General features: G+C 39.3%; 1 protein-coding gene across 1 annotated transcript in view; it reads left to right on the forward strand.

Annotated features, from left to right (window-relative positions):
• CEP97 (centrosomal protein 97) overlaps positions 1-16,462 on the forward strand; it is a 35,223-nt gene extending 18,761 nt beyond the window's left edge. The window contains exons 8-12 of the mRNA XM_027563857.1: positions 3,757-3,921; positions 4,808-4,932; positions 5,617-6,398; positions 9,708-9,782; positions 11,426-16,462. Coding sequence (XP_027419658.1) covers positions 3,757-3,921; positions 4,808-4,932; positions 5,617-6,398; positions 9,708-9,782; positions 11,426-12,130 — 1,852 coding nt within the window. The 3' untranslated portion in view covers positions 12,131-16,462. The remainder of the gene's footprint in view (positions 1-3,756; positions 3,922-4,807; positions 4,933-5,616; positions 6,399-9,707; positions 9,783-11,425) is intronic.
• Positions 16,463-24,069: the final 7,607 nt, after the last annotated feature.

Consider the following 24,069-nt stretch of genomic DNA (forward strand, 5'->3'; position numbering starts at 1 on the left):
ATCTGGTACCTAACTTTGAAGTATGCTCTGAGGATTAAAGATTGAGGATTAAGAATAATGGGTATAGCATACTGATCATGTGGTAGGGGCTTAATAAATAATAATTGGCATTATTACTTAGGAATGTGTGTGTGTTCAGTCGCTCAGTCATGTCCAGCTCTGAATCTTTGGACTGTAGCCTGTCAGGCTCCTCTGTCCATGGGATTTTCCAGGTAGTAATACTGGAGTGGATTCCTATTTCCGCCTCCAAGTGATGTTCCTAACCCAGGGATCGAACCCACATCTCTTGCATTGCAGGTGGATGCTTTGCTACTGAGCCATTGGGGAAGCCCATTACTTAGGGATAAGGACTAGGAATTGAAGAGGTTTTTGTTTGTTTGTTTTTGGCTGCACCACTCAACTTATGGAATCTTAGTTTCCCAACTAGGGATTGAACCTGGACCCTCAGCAGTGAGAGCTTGGAGTCCTAACCAATGAAATGCCAGGCAATGCCTCACAAGCTATGTCTCTATACTGTGGAAATGGTTTTAATCAAAGTGACTTAAAGGTGAATTTGCATCTTTTTAAAAAACTTTCTCCCTAAAGTTTTGCAAATATCTAATTTCAGAGACTTCAGGAGGTTGGGAAGAGTAGACTTTTTTTGAGGGGGTAGCTTCTGTCTCTGATTCTCTCTCTGTGGGGTTCAGTTCAGTTCAGTTCAGTCACTTAGTAGTGTCCAACTCTTTGTGACCCCATGGACTGCAGCACGCCAGGCTTCCCTGTCTATCACCAACTCCCGGAGCTTATTCAAACTCATGTCCATTGGGTCAGTGATACCATCCAACCATCTCATCCTCTGTCATACCTTCTGCCTGCTTTCAGTCTTTCTCAGCATCAGGATCTTTTCACATAAGTCAATTCTTCCCATCAGGTGGCCAAAGTATTGGAGCTTCACCTTCAGCATCTGTCCTTCCAATAAATATTCAGAACTGATTTTCTTTAGGATTGACTGGTTTGTTCTCCTTGCTGTCCAAGAGACTCCCAAGAGTCTTCTCCAACACCAGAATTCAAAAGCATCAATTCTTTGGCACTCAGCTTTCTTGATACTCTCTCATACTTATACTTTTATACTTATATTCATCCAGCCCAGCGTTTATCATGATGTACTCTGCATATAAGTTAAATAAGCAGGGTGACAATATACAGCCTTGACATACTCCTTTCCCTATTTGGAACCAGTCTGTTGTTCCATGTCCAGTTCTAACTGTTGCTTCCTGACCTGCATACAGATTTCTCAGGAGGCAGGTCAGGTGGTCTGGTATTCCCGTCTCTTTAAGAATTTTCCAGTTTGTTGTGATAGCATATAATTTAGAAATAGTTTAAATAGTTTAAACTCTCACATCCATACATGACTACTGGAAAAGCCATAGCCTTGACTAGATGGACCTTTATTGGCAAAGTAATGTATCTTTTTAATATGCTGTCTAGGTTGGTCATAACTTTTCTTCCAAGGAGCAAACGTCTTTTAATTTCATGGCTGCAGTCACCATCTGCAGTGATTTTGGAACCCCAAAAAATAAAGCCTCTCACTGTTTCCATTGCTTCCCCATCTATTTCCCATGAAGTGATGGGACCAGATGCCATGATCTTAGTTTTCTGAATATTGAGTTTTAAGCCAACTTTTTCACTCTCCTCTTTCACTTTCATCAAGAGGCTCTTTAGTTCCTCTTCACTTTCTGCCGTGAAGTTGGTGTCATCTGCCTGTCTGAGGTTATTGATATTTCTCCTGGCAATCTTGATTCCAGCTTGTGCTTCATCCAGCCCAGCGTTTCTCATGATGTACTCTGCATATAAGTTAAATAAGCAGGGTGACAATATACAACCTTGACGTACTCCTTTTCCTATTTGGAACCAGTCTGTTGTTCCATGTCCAGTTCTAACTGTTGCTTCCTGACCTGCATATAGATTTCTCAGGAGGCATGTCAGGTGGTCTGGTATTCCCGTCTCTTTAAGAATTTTCCAGTTTGTTGTGATAGCATATAATTTAGAAATAGTTTAAATGTAATACTTTAGAATATCTATATAATCAACCATTGAAAAGAAGACTAAATGTAACCAGCATTGCGGAGTTCCTTGTCCCACTCATCATAACTCCCCTCCCCACTATACTGACTTTTTGATAATTTAGAAAGATTATTTTTTTTCCTTGTTGTTATGGAGCTCCCACCAGAGTAGCAAAAATTAGAAGTATGAGCAATATGTTTAGTTTTGATGGCTATGTAGAGCACTCTCATTAACTGTTCTAGGAGTATAAATCATGCAGTCACTTTGAAAAACTAACAGTATTTACTGAATTTAAACATATAAATACCCTATGACTCAACAGTTTGACTCTGCTATATACCCTAGAGAAACAGGAGCTTATGTATGCCAGAAAAAATGCGTAAGCATGTTCATAGCAGCCTTATTCATAATCACTCCAAACATAATCACTCCAGCCTTATTCATAATCACTCCAATTTGGGAGGTATGTGGGACGTTTGGGAAATGTCAGTCTGTAAAGAAATAACTACAAAACTGTTATCACATCTCAAAAAATTTAACAAGAATTCCTTAATAACACCAAATATTAAGTGCTTACGTTTAGTCCTCATAAATGCTGTTTTTAAATAGAATTTTGGAAACTGGTTCCAAATAAGGCCATACATTGTAATTGCCTGATGTATTTAAAATATATCTTTCTTGCTCACTTTTTCAGTATCTTAAAAGTTTACTGTTTATTGCATGCTGCATGGGTTGGCTGTGCTGATTTGGTCATTCTCACTTGGGATCTTGTGATGTGATCACAGTCAGGGCTGGAGTCATTTGAAAGGTCAGCTTGGCTAGAGGTCCAAGATGATGCTTTCAGATCTCTCTATGGGCCCCCTGTCTCTTCGCTTTGCTTTCTCTTCTCTTTTTGGTTATTGAAGAAATCAGATTATTTGTCCTACAGAGTTTCCTACTGTATTTATTTTGCCAATTGCTGCATCCCCATGTGCTTTGACATATTTTCCCCTTTTGTGTTTTCTGTAAATGGGTAGTTGGAGGTGGAGGTTTGATCAGATTTTTGTGGGTCAAGGACAGCTTTTTGGGTCCTGTTGAGAAGCACATGGTATCTGGTTGTCTCTTATGAGAGGCTATTAATGATCAATGCCTAAATCATTAATTCATTGAGAGTTGCAAAATGGTGAAATTTTAATTCTATAATTCATTTTTAAATAAGCTGGAATACTTCTGTGAAGTAACTATTTGGTTACTCATTGGTATAGTTTGTATAGGAAAGATGGAATTAATAATATTTAATTCTCCCCCTTTATCAGGTTTTAAAAATAATGAGATGGTAGCTCACTAGCATCCTTCAACTGTGACCAGTTGGCTTTAAAAAAACTATCATTATGAGCTAATGGATTTAAACACAATTTATGTATTTAGGTAGTTCAGTTTGACAGTGAATGGAGAGAATACTTATTGCTTTTTTGAAGGTAATTTTAAAAAATTTGTAACCATTTAGTACAAATCATTGGAAGTGCTGCTAAGCAAAAAAAACAAAAAACGTTTAAACCATTACAAGAGTAAGGAGAGTAAAGCAGAGGATAATTTTTCTTTTTAACTTAAATGTTACTCATGAAAAACATCTAGTGATGCTGGAAAGGCAAATTAAGAAGGAAAATCATTATTGCTGGAAAATGTATCTCGTCTACCCCAGTGCCAGCCTTTCTTTCTGTCCCCCAATTCCAGTTTAAAAGCTGAATGGCTGTATAGTCAAGGCAAGGGGAGAGCGTATCGGCCTGGCCAGCACATCCAGCTTGTCCAGTATCTGGCTACAGTCTGTCCTCTCACTTCTACGCTGGGCCTTCAAACTGCAGAGGATGCCAAGCTAGAGAAGATTCTGAGCAAGCAGAGGTGAGCGCATTTATCTGTAGCGGCTGATGAGACTTTCCTGCAGAGTTAGTAGGATTGGAGAGAGTGCTGAAGCCATGTTTCTGGATCCCTGGGGCCCTGGTCACCGCAGCAGTCTTGCAGAGGAGCCAAACCATGCAGTGCAGTCTGGTTTCCTCCCCAGCAGCTGCATTGCTTGCTAGTCATTTCCTGAGTGGGGAGAGCCTCGCAGCCTGGCAGCCTGGGATTTAAAATAACTTCATTTGTTCTTTTAATGTGGGTGTTTTACATGGGCTTTAAAATACTAACCTTATAGAGACTTCCCTGGTGGTCCAGTGGTTAAGTATCCGCCTGGCAATGCAGGAGACACAGGTTTGATTCCTGGTCTGGGAAGATGGCACATGCTGTGGAGCAGCTAATCCTGTGCACCACAGCTACTGAGCCCGAGCTCTGCAACAAGAGAGGCCACTTGGAGTGAGAAGCCTGTGCACCAGAACGAAGAGTAGCTCCTGCTCACCACAACTAGAGAAAGCCCATGCACAGCAACAAAGACCCAACACAGCCAAAAATAAATAATAAATAAAACTTTTAGAAAAAACTTAAAAAAAAATACTAATGTTATATAGCTAGAAGCATTTTTAGTAGTCACTTCTTTCATCAGAGATCCTGTCTTTGAAGGTTTGTGTGTATGTGTATATTTATGATGGTGTCTGACTATGTGATTTAAAAATAAATTTCTTAACATTTTCTACCCATTAGACTTTGTAATTCAAAGTCATTAAATGTATGTACTTTGAAAATTTGTAAACTTCTCCCTTCTTGACATTGTTACCTGTCGAATTGTTGAAGGAAGCAGAGAAGCTTGCTTTTTTTGATTTGTGTTGAATCACATGAGGTATTCTGATTTTAGATTTCACCAGAGGCAGTTAATGAACCAGAGCCACAATGAAGAGTCGTCTCCTGTTGAATCAAGGGCATCCCTTGTGCCAGAGCATTCCAGCCCCATTCAAGATGGCCAGGTAGTCCCAGAAAGCGGTAAGAAGTTAACTGATCTCCAGTCCCTTTTTGTTTGATCTATTTGGTATCATAAAACAGGAAATAGTACATATTTTCAGAATGTTTTATTTGTTAGCTCAGGTGAACATTTGGATCTTTGATTGTGTGTATATATATATATATATATATGTATATTACACAAATGGCAGCTTCCCTTTTCTCTTAGTGATAAAGAATCCACCTGCCAATGCAGGAGATGTGGGTTCAACCCCTGTGTCAGGAAGATCCCCTAAAGAAGGAAATGGCAACCCACTCCAGTATTCTTCCCTGGAAAATTTCACGGACAGAGGAGCCTGGCAGGCTATACAGTCCATGGGGTCATGTTGCAAAAGAGTCAAACACGACTTAGTGGCTAAACAACAGCAATATACACAGACATATATAACTGTTAATTTTTAGTCTTAATTTTTGAAAACATTCAGAGGACTGCAACCTTTTGACTTGACCTAGTACTTTGATTATTTTTATGATTATTGCAAGAATTAAGTTTCTTAAAAATATTTGGTTTGATATTTTAAGGCATTTTGGAGGAAATTACTGAAATGATTTCATTGCCTTTTACTATATTTGAGGGATTAGATTTCATTAAAGGGATACAACTGAAAAAAAAAATCCCTCCTTAAATATTTACTGTTTCCAGTGATACTCTGTTGATTCTTTTAGAACCCGTCATCCAAGTCAATTCTTGGGTTGGGATAAGCAGTCATGATGACCAATCACATGCTGTTAAGAATAACTTTCAAACCCCTGTACACACTGCAAGATATTCTCGAAATGACCTGCATCTGGAAGACATCCAGACCGATGAGGACAAGTTAAATTGCAGTCTCCTCTCTTCAGAGTCTACTTTTATGCCAGTTGCGTCAGGACTGTCTCCAGTATCACCTACAGTGGAGCTGAGGCTGCAAGGCATTAACTTAAGCCTAGAAGATGATGCTGCTGCAGATGAATCTGTGAAAGGGCCTGAAAACCAGGACTTATCAAACAAGGAAGAGGAAAAGGCTTTGGGGGCTGCAAATGAGAATTCTGTTCAGATGACAAAAAGTGCAGTTGGTACAGAGATAAATGAGAAAGATGGACTGTTACCTTGTCCTGAGCCAACAGTCACCAGTGCTGGCTTGAAGGATCACACCCACAGTCTTACGTCTTTTCCTGAGTCGGTTGGACGCAATGTCTTCCATACGCAGCCAGACAGTGAAGAAGCCAGGTCTCAAACAGCTTCAGAGAAAGTTCCCTGCAGGCTGTTAACCCAGAAATCTGTTCCTTTGGGACAAGATAAAGTTGCCCTCCAGAAACTGAATGAAGCAGCCACCAAGCTTCAGGCCTGTTGGCGGGGCTTTTATGCCAGGAACTACAACCCACAAGCTAGAGATGTGCGCTATGAAATCCGTCTTCGCAGGATGCAAGAACACATTGTCTGCCTAACTGGGGAAATAAGGAGGTGGGTGAGAAGTCCGTTTTAAGGCTTTTACTGTGAAGATGCTGTTTTGTTGGTTTGGGGGTGTCAGATTCTTAACTTTCATTCAGAACACTGAATCAAACGCTTGTGGCTGGGACACTTTGCATACCATGTTGCCACTCTAGGTTTATCTCTGACACCGTACTGAAAGCAGCTTGAGAGCAAGGACTGCGATATGTGCCTCCGTATCTAGTGCTGAAATTGGAATATAGATGCAGCATAGCAGTAAATGTTGAATGAAATGCATGCCTTATGGACATCTATGTACCTAAACACAGAAGATAAGAAAATGTAGAAAAGCTGAATGAGCATAAAAATGAGAAGATGAGGAAGTCTACATAGAACCCAGTAGATGACATAAGAATTAAGGAAAATAGTAGGGACTTAGAAGGGGTTAAAATTTGGGGGCTATGGTGGAAGTTATGTGTTCATTCTATGACTCACAGTTTTCATGACTGTCACCCAGGGAAATTAGGATTTCATAGATTTATTCTGAGTATCAGTACTGCACCTGGCAGTATTTACTGAGATTATCAAGTGGGAGAGGAGGAAGAGTAAGAGAGACTGAGAAGGGACAGCCAGAGTGGGAGGAGAACTGGGAGAGAGTGTGTCCCAGCTCCAGCAGGGCCATGTTTCAAGAGAGAAGAGAGGAGCTGTAATGGGACCGAGAATTGTATACTCGATTCAGCAACTGGTGGTGACTGTGTCTTGAGGGTCCCCAAAACTATCCCCAGGTTTGATTTGCAAAAAGGACTCTTGACTCAAAAAAGCTATTCCTTATGATCATGTTTATTATGGTTTATTAGAGTGAAAGGATATAGATACAGTCATCAAAGGAGAAGACACACAGGGCAAAGTTCAGGAGAGACCAAGTACAGGCTTCTAGTTGTCTTCTTCCAGTGCACTTTTACAGGTGGGGCTCAATTCTTGAAGCAACAATGAGTGAAAACACATGAAGTATTGCCAACCAGGGAGCTTGCTCAAGCCTTGGCATCTGGGGTTTTTATTGGCAGACAGTCACCTAGGTCAGTCCATATGACTGACCTTAACTACTCAGACCTCAGCTCCCACCCAAGGTCAAACCGATAACATTGTAGCCCAGGGCCTCAGGTGAACCAAACTGGTATTCACCATAAAGCACATTGTTAGCATAAAGCAAGGTCTCAGAGGTACAAAGGTGCTCTAATCGGGCAGGATATTCCAAAGGCTTAGATGTTATCTCTCAGAAGCTGGTCAAGGCCAGTCCTGTCTTTCGGATGTTCCAGTTTGAACATTTCAGTCCTGCTAAATTAACCCTTTCCTGCCCAGTGAGCTTCCTAAGAGTAGCTTCAGGGGGTAGTGGGATGAAGTCAGTTTGGAAAGGACAGAATAGTGAAAGAGAGGTGAAGAGTGAGCACAACCAGCTTTGGACGAGTGTTGCTGTGAGGAGGAGAAGGGAGCAGGTGGTTGCCAGAGGAGAATCTGGAATTAAGAAGCTTCTTTTTTAAAGATGGGAGATATAGAGGAGGTTTATGTGTTGGTGGAAATGATTCAATAAGGAAGGAAAAACTGATGGTGCAGAGCAATGAAAGAAGTGCAGGGCGGAAGTTCTTGAGAAGGTGAGAGAAGAGGTTCGGTGCACAAGCAGAGGGAGTGAGGTAGGAGCAGGGGCAGGTAAGGTGGTAGGTATTGATGGTAGGGGATGCGGAAGTCCTGTCTGATGGGTGCTTCTCTTTTTCCAGTAATATACAAGATGTGGTCAGCACTTGGAAATGAGGGGGTGAGGTGTGAGATGAGAGGCTGAAGGAGAGAGGTGTGAAGTATGGAGTATTTATCTTAAAAGTGAACTTACAAAGGGAATGGAGAATTCTTGGAAAGTATGAGGAAAAACTTAAAAGTGCGAAACAACAAGTCAAACTGTGATTTTTATCAGCAACTCTCAGCTGTTGTATTCTGATTTTGGACCCGGTTCAGCCAGGAGTGGGTTTTTCCCAGGTGAATATGGTAGGGGAGAGAGGGAAGGAAGATCAAGGGAGCTGAAGACATTTTGAAGGGAGATGATTATAGTGATAGATCTTGGAATTTAAATGAGGTAAAAGGAAAGACAGGAGAAAGACATCATTTGTATGGTGGTCATAGATGAGGATTGGATGTCCAGGTTGTTGCAGATTGGGGCAAGAACAAGTGAACTGAGAGGTTTGTGTTGGTGCTTGAAATCGTTGTTTTAAATGGTATAGTCAAAATACTTGAGTCTGGAGTGGGGACTGACATGACTTAGCAACTACACTGCCACCACTACCAGAGTGGGACTGAAGATGATTGTTAGAGCATCCATGTGAGTGTCAAGGGCTCCAGAAATGACCAGGGGAACAGGACAGAGAAGAATACTAGTGCTGAGGCTTCAGTGAATGGGGGCCAATAGTGGGAGCTCAGAATTTGAAAAAGAGTTGGAGGAAGTTTAGCAAGATGGCTGGAGTTCTTGCAGGAGGAAAGTTAAGAATCATTTGTAAACAGCAGTGGGAAGCAGTGTTCTGACCCTGATGTATAAGTGAAAAAAATAGCTGCTACTTGAGAGGGCTACAGTGCCCTTGGACGTGCGTCTGATTTGGTCAAGGAAAAGTTCAGCGAAGAAGCTGAGTGTATATATGGGGGTTTGCTGATTATAATTCAGGAGTCCCACATGGTGCAGTAAGAAGGCTTGAGGGGCTGGAGAAAGTAGGTCAGAGTTTCAGAACAAAATGGGGTGACAGTTTGAGAGATTGGACAGCTAAGGGAATCCTAGGTTTGTGATAAGTTTTAAGTATGGAGGGGAGACAGTGAGCCCACAGTGAAACTTTAATGAATGAGGGCAAGTTATGCACAGGGAAGTCTGTTGATGATAGCAAGGAGCATGTCAGGACCTGGACCAAACAGGGATGTGAAATTTGATGGGATTAATCCTGCTGGTCTCTTTAAAGAGAAGACCAGTTCTCTTCTTCTCTTTGAAGCTATGATCCTGATCCTTTCTGCTGCTCTTGCTCCTTCTGTGTGTTTGGCTGCAAAATTGAGGCCAGATAAAAAAGAGCCATTTAATATTTTATTTTTCAGTACTGGCAATACTTTGTAGAATCAGTATAATCTGAATTGCAGTCACATCTAATTTGGCTTCTATGTTGAGTCATAGTTTAAAACTAAAGTTTCACTTAGATATTCTAAAAATGGAAAGCACTTATTAGATTATTAATCTCTTTCCAATGTATATGTTTATTTGTCATAATAAGAAGTACAATTCAAAGCACCCTTTCTTGTGTCAGTAATGGACTTTGAATTATTGTAGATTAAAAAAGAAAGAGATGAAGAGCGGATTCAAAAATTTGTTCAAGAAGAGGCTGTCAGATTCCTTTGGAACCAGGTAAGCCCGTTCCTGCTGACTTACCTACTGTGTAAATGAAGAAAAATTCTAGATTTACTGAGATAATCATAGAATAGTTACAGGTAAGGTAGCACCCTTCCTCAAGGTTAAGGATGTGGTTTGTGTTCACTGCCACTAACTCTGAACTAGGACAGTGAATTTTGTTACATTTTATTCTGAACAAAAATATTTTCATAATTTTGACCAGAAAGATAAAGAACTATAGCACTGACCGAAGAAGGATATTGGACAAACTGTCCAATAGATATAAAAGGACCAATTTAAGTTTCAAGTAGCTGTTTTGTTTTATCTTTTAAGACTATTTGAATGAAAGATGACTGAAACTGTGTGTGATGGCTACAATATGTGTGTCCTAAAAAGTCCACATGACTTCCAGGTAGAGAGTTTGAATCCTGAAATAGCATGCTATGGGGACAGTTCAGACATCAGTTTTACTACTATTGTATCCCCACAAATAGTTCTCGGTGATTATTCCTTGGAAGTATTTTTAGAAAAGAATTGGTTATAATAGGATTTTATCTATACTGTTATTTTTGAAAATACATAGTAAAAGGTCTGGAAAGATAAATATCAAAACTACTATCAAGGATTATCTTGAAGGATGGTCTAAGGAAACTAAAAAAATCTCTATATTGCTTTCCTGTTGCAGATGTTACAGTCAAATTCTGAGGTTCTAAGTATACTTTAAAAATGTAAAGGTCCAGGAATCCCCTGGCAGTCCAGTGGTTAGAACTGCACCCTTCCCCTGCAGGCCGCGTGTGTTTGATCCCTAGTCAGGGAACTAAGATCCCACAAGCTGTGTGGCGCGGCCAAAAGAAAGAAAAAGAAGTAAAGGTCATACTATCAAGAACTCCAGGAATTTTTAGGTATTTTAGAGTTGTGTATACTTCATTGTTAGGTTTTTTCCCCTCTCTTTTTAAAATAATTAATTTTTGGTTGCGCTGGGTCTTCACTGCTGCAAGAGGGCTTTCTGTGGTTACAGGAAATGGGGGCTGCTCTTCACTGTGGTGCTCAGGCTTCTCGTTGAGGCAGCTTCTCTTGCAGAGCACAGGCTCTAGGCACACCAGTTTCAGTAGTTGTGGCACATGGCCTCTGCGGTGTGTAGAATCTTCCCAGACCAAGGATTGAACCTGTGTTGCCTGCATGGGCCGGGGGATTCTTATCCACTGTACCACCAGGGGAAATCCTACATTGTTAGTTTTTAAAAACTCTTATCTGAAATGGGTATCTAGCATGAGACTTCCATTTTAGAGAATCTACTCATATTAATAGGTTCTATTGTGTCTTGTTAAATAGACTTCAGTGTATTGAGAACCTTATTGACCCCTTAGTGAGCTGTATGTGCGTTATTGTGCTTCTGATTATCTTTATAGTAGAAGCAAATGAATTGCTTTGACCCATCCCTGCTTTCCTGCTTTCCAACAACGTGAACCACTTTTGCCAACCAGGTCTAAGCTGGGGGGCTGTGGAAAGGATCAGGGGAGTCAGGACATTTCTAACTCCAGTTTTGCCATCCGCCATTTACTGACTTCCTGAGTGTAGGGGAAAAAAAACCTCAAAGGACAGTTGTAAAATGGGCATGATTTATATTTTGTAGTGAAACTATATCCTTTGGTTTGCAGGTAAGGTCTCTACAAGCTTGGCAACAGACTGTGGACCAGCATCTAAGTTCCTGCCATATTGATGTTCCCCCTATATCAAGTACTCTGGTGCCATCTAAACCTCCATTATTCACCCAAAGTCAGCAGCCATCTTCTGATCAAAATTCTGATTGGTTCATTGCTCCTGATGAAGCTCCTCAAGAGAAATCCTTACCAGAATTTCCAGACTCTGGTTTTCATTCCTCCTTAACCGAACAAGTTCACAGTTTACAGGATTCTTTGGATTTTGAAAAAAGTTCCACAGAAGGTAGTGAAAGTTCCACAATGGGGAATTCCATTGACACTGTCAAGTATGGCAAAGAGTCAGACGTAGGGGATGTTAGTGAAGAACATGGTGAATGGGGTAAGGAAGGCTCAAACAATGAGCAGGATAATAGTCTGCTTGAACAGTATCTAACTTCAGTTCAGCAGCTAGATGATGCTGATGAGAGGAGACACTTTGATGAAGGGATGGGAGATAGTAAGCTTCACCTACCTCGTTCCCCTGAAAGGTTAGACGTCTTATCTGATAGCGCTTCTATAGATGTTGCTCAAGGTGTATCTCCTGCTTTGCAATATGAAGTCAGCCAGACACCAGAGAATTGTGAATTAAATGCAGAAGTACAAGGGCAGCAGTCAGAACGTGATTCTACATTTCAGGTATTGCATGTTGGTATTATTGTTTAGCGTGTCTGGTTGCTTGAAAAGCAGAAGTCTATTTAATTTAAGAATATTTTCAGTTGGCTTTTTTTGGGGAGAAGAAGAATATTTCTCCCAATTTTGTTACTATTTTTTTTCCCCCATAATCTAGGTACTGAGCTAAATCTTCCTTTTTGTTTTGTTAGTTTTTTATTCAGCTATAATGTATCAAACAATATTTATATTGAAAGCCACATGCACTTTATTAACAACTAAATTGCATCAACAGTATTCCTATGTTTTGATGTATTCATTTCCTTTCAGAAATAAACTAGAATACCTTAAAGGAGATAGGGATTTTACCTTAAAGATACAAATAAGAGAATTTTGATTCTTCTGTATGTGAGAAAGTTAATTATATAGTGAGGAATGCAATTTGCTACAGTAAATATAAATGACAGATAGGAGGATTGTGAACTATTGAAATTTGCCAGCTTCTTTGGAGTAAGAACGTGTGTTTTTAAGCCTTTTTCCTCCCTATGAATCCACAAAAGACTTCTTGTAAGCATAAGAAGAAAAGGTAAGATGATAGGATTTTTCAGTGGGGATAATTAAATTGTTTCATGGAAAACTTGAATGTTATGTATCAATTTCAACATATGAAGCAAAGTTTTCTGTCCAGAATTAAAGTGAAGCTTGTTTAAAGGGCAACACAAGAATATTTCTGTTAGGTATAGACTCCATTCACTTGAGATAATAACCCAGCAAACATTTATTATCTTTTCATTTAGTGATTTTTCACCCCATAGATAAGTATTCCCTGGTGGCTCAGTTGGTAAAGAATCCATCTGCAACGTGGGAGACCAAGGTTCTATCCCTGGGTTGGGATGATCCCCTGGAGGAGGGCATGGCAACCCACTCCAGTATTCTTGCATGGAGAATCCCCATGGACAGAGGAACCTGGCAGGCCACAGTCCATGAGGTCACAGAGTCAGACACGAGTGAGTGACTAAGCCCATGCACAGATAAGCATTTATGTGCCAATATATTGCCAGAAATTAATGTACACTTTCTTTGTTCCTGCTTTATATTTGCTTATATATTTCCGCAGAGGCCCATGGTCATTTACTTCACTCTTGACCTCATAGAAAAGAACATCTAAAATAATACCAGAGGTAGAATAGGAATGACATTTTTTATAAGGACTATTTTCCATCTAAATCTGAAAAAGTGCCACATTTGGAAGACAACTTAATGGTGGTAAAGAAAAAATAAACCTCATTTATTTCTTTACTCATTAAAAAGAGTATATATCTGTAACTCCAGGAAGAAATGATAATATTGTATTCGAATGTTAATAAATGCATTCGCAAACCAAGGATAATTTTTGGAAGCTTGAGATTCTAATCTTTGAGAATGTTCTAATATCATTGAACACACATATCTGACTTCCCCCCAGTCTGTGTGTAATGATTTAAAACTATGGCAATAATTAAGTCTTCTCTAAATTTAGGTGCTAAATATGTATTCATTAGTCACTAGGTCCCCTTCTTTGAAGTTACATAAAATAAAAGCTGATCCTTCCAAGAATAAAGTCAGGGATCACATGTTATACTATGTTGAGAGTTAGAAACATTTCTTCACTGTGGGTAAGATGTACTTTTCTTGGTTTTTAAATATATAGCACTCAGGTTGAGAAGACTTGGATTTCATTCTCAGAAATCCAGAATCTCTTGCAAAGGAAAGATTTTCTGTCTCTTATAAACAAACGGCAGTCTTACATTCAGAAGATTTTCCCTAGTGAAGCATGTGTAACATTGATGTGTGTTAAATAAAAATAGAATTTTTAACTTTTTGAATAATGCTGAATATCTTTCCTGAATGATTTTGAATTTCTTAAATCTACCCTATTTTTCTATTTTATAGTTAAGTGCCTCATTTGCTGCCCGTAGTTCGACAAAGGAAAACCAACTTGCACTGCACTAGTACCAAAGTGCTGCTTCATGATGCATTAATTACTTGTTAATTTCTCATAAAAGCTCCTGAAATGTTGTGGTTCAGTATTACCTAGTAGGTTTCTTCCGATGTCTGCTCCCTGTTCTTTTTTTTTGAGAAAGGGCAAAACACAACTGAATTCATTTGAGTATTAGCATTTACAAGCAACATTTCCTTTTTTTACCTTTGCCTTGATTTTCTATCCCATAAATGGTATTCAGCATACTTTTAATTTGAAATTGGCAGAATATGATAATGACTAATATCCTACTCTTCATTCTATTTAACTTTACTAGTGTTTTGAAGTGCAAGAATGTTAAGTAGCCCCCAACCTTGACTGTACAGATTATCTTGAATGTAAATAGGATGAAAATAATGTATATTAGAATGCAGGAAAACTGTGGCATAGATAATATATTTTAATAGGTTTACAGTGTAATTTAAAATTATTTAACCAAGATATTTGGTTTTAACTCTGTGGGCTCTTCATTGGTCTGGCTGACGAGGGAATGGGCCTCGTATGGTTTGGGAAGTTGAGCTTTACCACAGTATTTGTGTTTTTCTAATAGATGTTTAGTTCAGCTGTGGTATTTTAATTCAACTCTCTTGATTTATGGCCAATTCAGCATATCAATTAGATATTTCTTCAGAAGCACAGAATCATACCATGTGAGAATTTTAAGGACCTTAGAGATTGTCTATTCTAATCTCTTTGTTTTAAAGATAAAACTAAAGCACAGAGAACTTAGATGACTTTTCTGAGGTTATAGCTAGTTTATTGGAGAAGGCAATGACACCCCAGTACTCTTGCCTGGAAACTCCCATGGACAGAGAAGCCTGGTAGGCTGCCGTCTGTGGGGTCGCACAGAGTCGGACACGACTGAAGCGACTTAGCAGCAGCAGCTAGTTTATAGGAAAAGAAACTGTGGAAACTTAAAAGTTACTTTATTCCAGAATTTTATTATACACATTCTATTATTCTTTACTTTTAGTAAGTCAGTAGAAAGTCTGTACTTATTTTTCATTGTCTTTGAAAGCGGAAAACTACTTCTAAAAGAGCTAGAGCTCTGCCACTCAAGGCAGAGTTGCTTGTAGAAAACAACTGATTTGTTCAGAACCCTGAGTGAATTTTCTCCAAGAAATGTGATTTGATTAAAATGAGTTTTAAAGAGTAATACAGTAGAAACTAACATTTAGAAAGAATAATTACATCTTGGAGTCTATTTCATTGATGACAAGAAGTATAACAGATTGCTGAGATATATAAAATTTTCTAGTGAAAAGCTAGTTTGATTATATTTCATCTTCAAGTTCCTCAGAACAACAGATGTTAAAGTTTAACTCTCCTGATAATGCAGAAAGCTTCAATCATGACAGTTGATACATAAATACTGTAGTTTGGTTTTATAAATTCAATTACAAAAGGCCTTATAATATGCATGTTTTTAGGAAAATATTTAACCACACAGTTGTTAGTATATATGGAGAATACTTTATTCTTCAATATAAGGGTGCCATTCTTGAGAGTGGATTTGTCCTTTGTTTTGGATTATTTTAAATATATAAACACCATAATAGTGTATTTTCCTGTTAATCCTTAAGATAGGTCTAGCTCTACTTTTAATAAGTATTTTCAGAAACAACATGGACTTAAGATGTACTGTCTCCCTTTAGTTAGATAGTTTTTTTGGCACCAATTCTTAGACTTGGATTTATAACAATAATATAAAATATAAAAAAATTTTTTCTCTGAAGAATTAAGACATAATAAAAAGGGAAAATATAAAAATGAGTCTGGTCAGTTTCCCACTTGCAAGTGAAAAGTAAAAGACTTGTTTATTTATTTTGCCACATATTTATTGTAATATTTTAACTTTTAAATATATGACCTCCTTATTTATGAAATAAAACAAAAATGGTCTGTAAAGGACATTCTAAGCATTTTTAGTGATATTGTTTTCATTGATCAAACCTATTGTGCCATATTAAATTTAAAAGTCAAGTAAACTGAGTAGTCCTCATAGCCCCGAAAGAAACAGATAATTCATTGTCTTTTAAAAATGAGGTGCTTTTTATTTGTGAATGAGTAGAAATCATACTATAATTTAATTTCTTAATTGATTTTAGTGGATCACAGGAATCAGTCTGTAGAGGCTTTGTTCATTTTCTGATTAAGTTTCTTTGAGTGTTTTGTAACCATTTTACTGTTAATAATACGAGTTTAAAAATAATTTGACTTTTTACTATTTTTAGGTTTCTCTTTTATTGTAGAAATAGTAAATGATTTAAAGTGGTTGTGGATTGTTTTAAGAAGGTTTAATTTATATTGTACTTAATTTGTATTTGAGTCTCTAATTCTAAATAAAAATTTGTATATGTGTTTGAGTGATTCATTTGTTTTTTATAATGAATAGTTGTGTGGTTGTAAGAAGAGGACGACTCGAGATTTTTTTCTTTTGGGCATGTCCAGAAGAAAGGCCATTTGAAGACACAGCAAAAGGGCAGCCATCTGCAAGCCAGAAAGAGAGGTTTCATCAAACACCAAACCTGCTGGCATCCTGATCTTGGACTTCTAGCCTCCAGAAATATGAGAAAACAAATTTAAGTCACTCAAACAGTGGAATTTTGTTTAAGTCACTCTATCAGTGGAATTTTCTTATGGCATCTTAAGCACAATAATATAGTTGGTTAATTAAGAATTGATTTGAGCAAGAAATAGTAAAAAATGATATATATTCCTTAACATTAAAAAAGTTCTTTATTGAAATATAATCGATATAAAATGAACTGCATATATTTAAAGAAACAATTTGATGCACTTTGACATATGCCCATAAAACCATCACAACAGTCAAGAAAATGAACATACTCATCACCCCTGAAAAATTCCTCATATTCTTCATAACTCATCCTTCTGCTTTGGTTTCTTTTACTCAGCATAATTATCTAGAGATTCACCTGATAGTTCATTCCTTTTTATTGCTGAGTTGTAGTCCATTGTATGTATTTGCTATGATTTATTTTTGAGTTCTTCCAACCTTAAAAGTTTTCCTCCAGCTTTATTGAGAAATAGTTGACAGAACATTGTGTGAGTTTAAGGTATACAACATTTTCACAATAAGGTTAGTTAACATATCCATAACTTCACAGTTATAATTGTGTGTGTGTGTGTATGTGTTGAGAACTTTTGAGATTTATTCTCTTGGACTTTACTGGTGGTGCATTGGTTAAGAATCTGCCTGCCAATGCAGGGGACATGGGTGTGATCCTTGGTCCAGGAAGATTGCACATGCTGCAGGGCAAGTAAACTGGTGTGCCACAACTACTGAGCCCATGCCCCCTGGAGCCTATACTCTGCAACAAAATAAGCCACCACAATGAGAACCCCAAACACTGGAGGGTAGCCCCTGTTTGCTGAAACTAGAGAAGGTCCCGATGCAGCAATGAAGTCCTAGCATAGCCGTGAAAGTGAAAGTCGCTCACTTGTGTCCGACTCTTTGCAGCCCCATGGACTACACAATCCACAGAATTCTCCAGGCCAGAATTCTAGAGTGGGTAAGCCTTTCACTTCTCCAGGGGATCTTCCCAACCCAGGGATTGAACCCAGATCTCCCACATAGCAGGCGGTTTTTTAACCAGGTGAGCCACATGGGAAGCCCAGCATCGCCATAAGTAAGATCTGTTAGCAAATTTCAAAGAGTTTTATGGTATCATGTTTTAATGTTTGAGTCTCATTTCGAGTTAATTTTTGTGAGTGGTGTAAGATAGGGCTTTGATTTCATTCTTTGGCATGTGAGTATCAGTTTCCCAACATCATTTATAGAAGAGACTGACATTTCCCTATTGAGTATTCTTGGTTCTCATCAAATATTAGTTGACTGTGTATGCATAGGTTTATTTCTGGCCTCTCAATTCTGTTCCATTGTTCTATATGTCTTTTTATGCGGGTGACATGCTGTTCTGACTACTATTGCTTTGTAATCAGGAAGCATGATGCCTCCTACTTGGTCTTTTTTTTCCTCAGTTTTGGCTTTTGGGGTTCTTTTGTCAGTCCATATGACTTTTGGGATTTTTTTCCCTATTTTTGTAAAATAACATCATTGGAATCTCATTAGGGATTGCAATCTAGGTGGCATTGGGTAATTTATTATTTTTAATATTTATTTTTATTTATTTGTTCGGCTCTGCCAGGTCTTAGTAGCAGCATGCAGCATTTTCGATCTTTGTTATGGCATTCGGCACCTTTAGCTGTGGCGTGTGAACTCTTAGTTGCGGCATGTGAAATCTAGTTCCCCAACCAGAGATCAAACCCAGGTCCCCAGCATTGACAGCGTGGAATCTTAACCACTGGAACACCAGGGAAATCCTGGGGATACATTTTTAATATTGTGTATCCAATGACAAATTTTCGTAGTTATGGTCTTTATTTTTTTGTTACAAAGCATTTAGTTTCTGGCATATTATAAGAATTGACATTTCAAAATTAAATTATTCCATGGAACTTTTCTGGTGGTTCACTGGTTAAGAATCTGCCTGCCAATACAGAGGAAAAGGGTTTGGGGCAACTAGGCCCATGCGCCACAACTACTGAACCTGAGCTGTAGGGCCCCAGAACCACACCTACTGATGCCCGCACGCCCTGGAGCTCATGCTGCACAACGAGAAGCCTGCCCACAGCAACTAGAGGGCAGCCCCCGCTCACCACAAGTAGAGAACGCCTTCACACAGCGGTGAAAACCCGGAGCAGCTATAAATAGGGAAACCCAAACCTATAATGCACCGTTGGAATTTTTATTTCCCAAAAATGGAGACCCTAAAAAGCTCTTATAAAACCATTCAAATACAGAATACCTCTGAATAATTTCTCCCTCTAATCTTTGATAATTTTCTTCTCCATACCTAACTCAATAGCGGTTTTTTGTTTTACTCTTTTAAGTAATTCCATTTTGAGTCTTTCTAAAGCACTCAACTATTTGTTTTCCAAAGATATTTTCTTTTTACACTTGATTTCAAAAGTTCATAGACAACTATATCATATCATTATAACAACATTTTAAGTGTTATAAACTGAGAAACCGAACTCAAGTTGGTGAGAACGGAAGCACGTGCTCTGGAGAGAGTACTGAAAGCAAACCAGCAGAATAAGATTCTTTCAGATTTCGATTAACTAACATAGGGCTGAGAGGATATCCTTTCAAAATGTAGTAATTGAAACTGACTCTCAATTTGGTGATTAGATGGATATCGGTAATTGTTTTAGACATATCTGAATCAATAGGAGTGTTAGTTGTTCAGTTGCTAAGTCATATCTGACTGTGACCCCGTGAACTGCAGCAGTTTCCAAACTTTTTGATAATTAAAATATTGGGGGGGGGTTTCATATTGCATGGTCCTACATATATGACATTCTGGAAGAGGCAGCATTATAGGAAAAGAAAAAAGGATTTGTGATAGCCAAGAATTGAGGGAGGGTGAGGCTGCACGTGGGAATTTTTAGATGATGAAAGTATTCTGTACAGTACTGTGGTTGTGGATACATGATTCTAGATATTTGTCAAGACCTCTACGGTAGTACACAAAGACTGAAGTTTCACTATGTGCATATTTTACTCCCCAAATCTCAACTAGGATATCGGGGAGGGGGGTGTCTCAGGATGGAGTGAGGACTAGGATATATAAATCTAACTGTATTATAGATGAATGACATAAACTCCCAGAGAGAGAGAGGAAAAAGGGAAATGATGTAAGTAACTTCGGAAAATTGTTTTGTGTAGTGTAAATATCTTAGTCTGTTTTGGCTGCTATAACAGAATACCATAGACTGGGGGGCTAATAAACAACAGAAATTTATTTTTCACAGTTCTGCAGGCTGGAAATCCAAAAACAAGGCATTCAGTGTCTGGTGGGGGCTAGCTTCCTGTTTCACAGATGGCTATTTTTTCACTGTATCATCACACGGTGGAAGGGGTAAAGGAACTCTTTGGAAAGAGTGGAATAAAAGAATAGATGTTGGGTCTGAAAAAGGGAAAAAATATTCCCAAACAAGGCAACAAATTCAGCTGAAGCTGTGAACTTTTATTTCTTGGAAAGGAAGTATTCCAAGCCAAAGCTTCATGTGTGAAAGACTGCCCTTCCCAACAAGAAGTAATTAAGGTTAAATGAAGTCATAAGGGTGGGGCCATAACCTGAACAGAATGGTGTCTTTATAAGAGGCTGCTGCTGCTGCTAAGTCGCTTCAGTCGTGTCCGACTCTGCAACCCCATAGACAGCAGCCCACTAGGCTCCTCTGCCCCTGGGATTCTCCAGGCAAGAACACTGGAGCGGGTTGCCATTTCCTTCTCCAATGCATGAAAGTGAAAAGTGAAAGTGAAGTCGCTCAGTCGTGTCCGACTCTAGCGACCCCATGGACTGCAGCCTACCAGGCTCCTCTGTCCATGGGATTTTCCAGGCAAGAGTACTGGAGTGGGGTGCCATTGCCTTCTCTGCTTTATAAGAGGAGACAGCAAAGAGTTCTCATTCTCTCCGCCATGTAAGGACACAGAAGGTGTTTATCGTGTTTATCTACAAGCCAGGAAGGGAACTCACCAGGAACTGAATCAGCTGCATCTTGAACTGGGGCTTCTAGCCTCCAGAACTGTGAGAAAATAAAATTCTGTTGTTTAGGCCACTCAGCCCATGGTATTTTATTAAGGCAGCCTTAGCAGATTAATACAGGTACCAAATACCTCTTCTAGTCTCCTACCCTTGGCAGCATCTTCTCACTGTTCATGGTGTTTTGGAATAGGGTGGATGGTATCCAACGTGACAGCAGTCACTTATTTTGAACAATGGCTTGGTGGCTCTTGATGCCCAAATTTCATGCACTTGTTCAAAAGGAGGAAGCACAGGAACTGAATCAGGAGCTGACATGGGCTCAGGAGGGCTTATGCTGCAAGTTTCTGACATTGCATTTCCGACTCTTTGTGACCCTATGGGCTGTAGCCTGCCAGGATCCTCTTTCCATGGGGTTTTCCAGGCAGGAACACTGGAGTGGGTTGGCATGCCCTCCTCCAGGGGATCTCCCCTACCCAGGGATCGAATCTGCATCTCTTACATCTACCTGCACCGGCAGGCTAGTTCTTTACCACTAACACCATCTGGGAAGCCCCAGATTTGCTGGTGAATATCCCTCAAGTTAGCTGCATCAGAAACAGGCTTAATTTGCTTTTGTTTACCTAAATTTAGGCTCCACTCTTTGTTTTACTTAGAGAAATAAAGTTTAGTAACTTTAGCATCTAAACTGTTTCTGCAGGTAGGTCAGAAATGACTAGGTCCTTTGGTTTCGTATCAAAAACACAAACCTATGTTCTCTTTTTTTTCACAGCTCAAAGTTAGATTATCATAAATTCAACATTTTGAAATTCCTTATGCTAGGTCATAACCTGAGATTAGGGAATTCAAGAGGAAGAGATTTGGGATACTCTCCTAGGTACTTTTCATTTGTTTTCTCACTTATTTCTAAGAGCAGATAGTGTTATACCTAATTTACAGTTGAGGAAACAAACTCAGAGAAGTTAAGTAATTTGTCTGGCATGGCAATGCTAGTAAGAGACAAAGCTGTGAATTAGACTCATTCAGGCTAGGATCCAAAGTGCATGTTTTTTTTTGTACAGTGGGATTCTGCCTTACACCCAACTAAACGCAGAGTTCCAAAGAAGAGCAAAAAGAGACAAGAAGGCCTTCTTCAATGAACAATGTATAAAAATAGAGGGAAACAACAGAAGGGGAAAGACTAGAGATCTCTTCAGGAAAATTGGAAATATCAAGGGAAACTTTTGCCTAAAGATGGGCATAATGAAAGCCAGAAACGGTAGAGACCTTGTAGAAGCAGAAGAGATCAAAAAGAGATGGAAAGAAAACATGGAAGAATGGTACAGAAAAGATCTTAATGAACTGGATAACCACGATGATATAGTCAGTCACCTAGAGCCAGACATTCTAGAGTGTGAAGTCAAGTGGACCTTAGGAAGCATTGCTGTCAATAAAGCTAGTGGATGCAATGGAATTCCAGTAGAGTTATTCAAAACCCTAAAAGATGATGCTATCAGAGTGCTGCATTCAGTATGTCAGAAATTCTGGAAGACCCAGCAGTAGCCATAAGACTGGAAAACATCAATCCTCATCCCAATTCCCAAGAAGGGAAGCACTAAAGAATGTTCAAGCCAGCAGACAATTGCACTCATCTCCCATGCTAGTAAGGTCATGCTTAAAATCGTGCATGCTAGGCTTCAGCATTATGCGAACCAAGAACTTCCAGATATCCAAGCTGGGTTTAGAAAAGGCAGAGGAACCATAGATCAAATTGCCAACATTTGCTGGATCATAGAGCAAGGGAATTCCATAAAAAACATCTACCTATGTTTCATCGACTTCGCTAAAGCCTTTGACTGTGTGGATCATAACAAACTATGGAAAGCTCTTAAAAGAGATGGGAACACCAGACCATCTTACCTGTCTCCTGAAAAACCTGTGTGCTGGCCAAGAAGCAACAGTTAGAACCCTGTATGGAACAATTGATTGATTCGAGATTGAGAAAGGAGTGCAACAGGGCAACTGAACAACAACAGTTCAACAATTCTGCATTGGGAGTATGGTGACTTTCCGTCAGAGATCTTTTAAGAATCTAGAGGTGATGGACAGGCATCTCTGGTCCTTCCCACTCTTTTTTGTGTCTGTAATAACTGTAAAAAAAAACGTTGTTTTTAGTTGCTCAGTCGTGTCTCTTTGCGACCTCATGGACAGCAGCACTCCAGGCTTCCCTGCCCATTATCTCCTGGAATTGCTCAAACTCGTGTTCATTGAGTTGGTGATGCCATCCAACCATCTCATCCTCTGTCACCCCCTTCTCTTCCTGCCCTCAATCTTTCCCAGCATCCGGGTCTTCTTTTTTCAACAAGTTGGCTCTTTGTGTCAGGTGGCCAAAGTATTGGAGCTTCAGTTTCAGTACCAGTCCTTCCAATGGCTATTCAGGGTTGATTTCCTTTAGGATTGACTGGTTTTATCTCCTTGCTGTCCAAGGGACTCTCAAGAGTCTTCTCTAGCACCACAGTTTGAAAGCATCAATTCTGTGGTGCTCAGCCTTCTTTATGATTCAACTCTCACATCGGTACATGACTAGTGGAAAAACCAGAACTTTGACTATACAGACCTTTGTTGGCAAAGTGATGTTTCTGCTTTTTAATACGCTGTCTAGGTTTGTCATAGCTTTTCTTCCAAGGAGCAAGTGTCTTAATTTCATGGCTGTAGTCACTGTCCACAGTGATTTTGGAGCCCAAGAAAATAAAATCTGCCACTGTTTCCACATTTCCCCCATCTATTGGCCATGAAATGATGGGACTGGATGCCATGAACTTAGTTTTCTGACTGTTGAGGTTTAAGTCATCTTTTTCACTCTCCTCTTTCCCCTTCATCAAGAAGCTCTTTAGTGCCTCTTCGCTTTCTGCCATTAGGGTGGTGTCATCTGCATAGCTGAGGTTGTTAGCATTTCTCCCTACAATCTTGATTCCAGCTTGTGATTCATACAGCCTGGTATTTTGCATGATGTACCCTGCATTTAAGTTAAATAAGCAGGGTGACAATATATAGCTTTGAGGTACTCCTTTCCCTATTTTGACACAGTCCGTTTTTCCATGTCTGGTTCTCAGACTGTAAAATATAAGATAACTCAAACGCCTTGGGGTTATGAGTGCCTGTGTGATTGGGGGTTAATAAAGATCACTAAGGTGGTCCGAAACCATCTAGAAGTCAGTATGTCCTGTTTAAGTATTAATATTTGCCACTTGCCAGACAGCCAGACTGGGAAACATAGGTGTCAGGGAGTCCAAGTATGGAACACAGGACTTAATCAGAGCAGAAGTCTATCACATTGGGCTGCGGATCCTTAGGCACAGAGGAAACAGAAATCACCTTTTATGAGTAGGAAAGGCTGATCCTCGAGAAAGAAGAATGAAATG

This window comes from Bos indicus x Bos taurus, chromosome 1 (genome assembly GCF_003369695.1).
Source record: "Bos indicus x Bos taurus breed Angus x Brahman F1 hybrid chromosome 1, Bos_hybrid_MaternalHap_v2.0, whole genome shotgun sequence".
Classification (NCBI taxonomy): domain Eukaryota; kingdom Metazoa; phylum Chordata; class Mammalia; order Artiodactyla; family Bovidae; genus Bos; species Bos indicus x Bos taurus.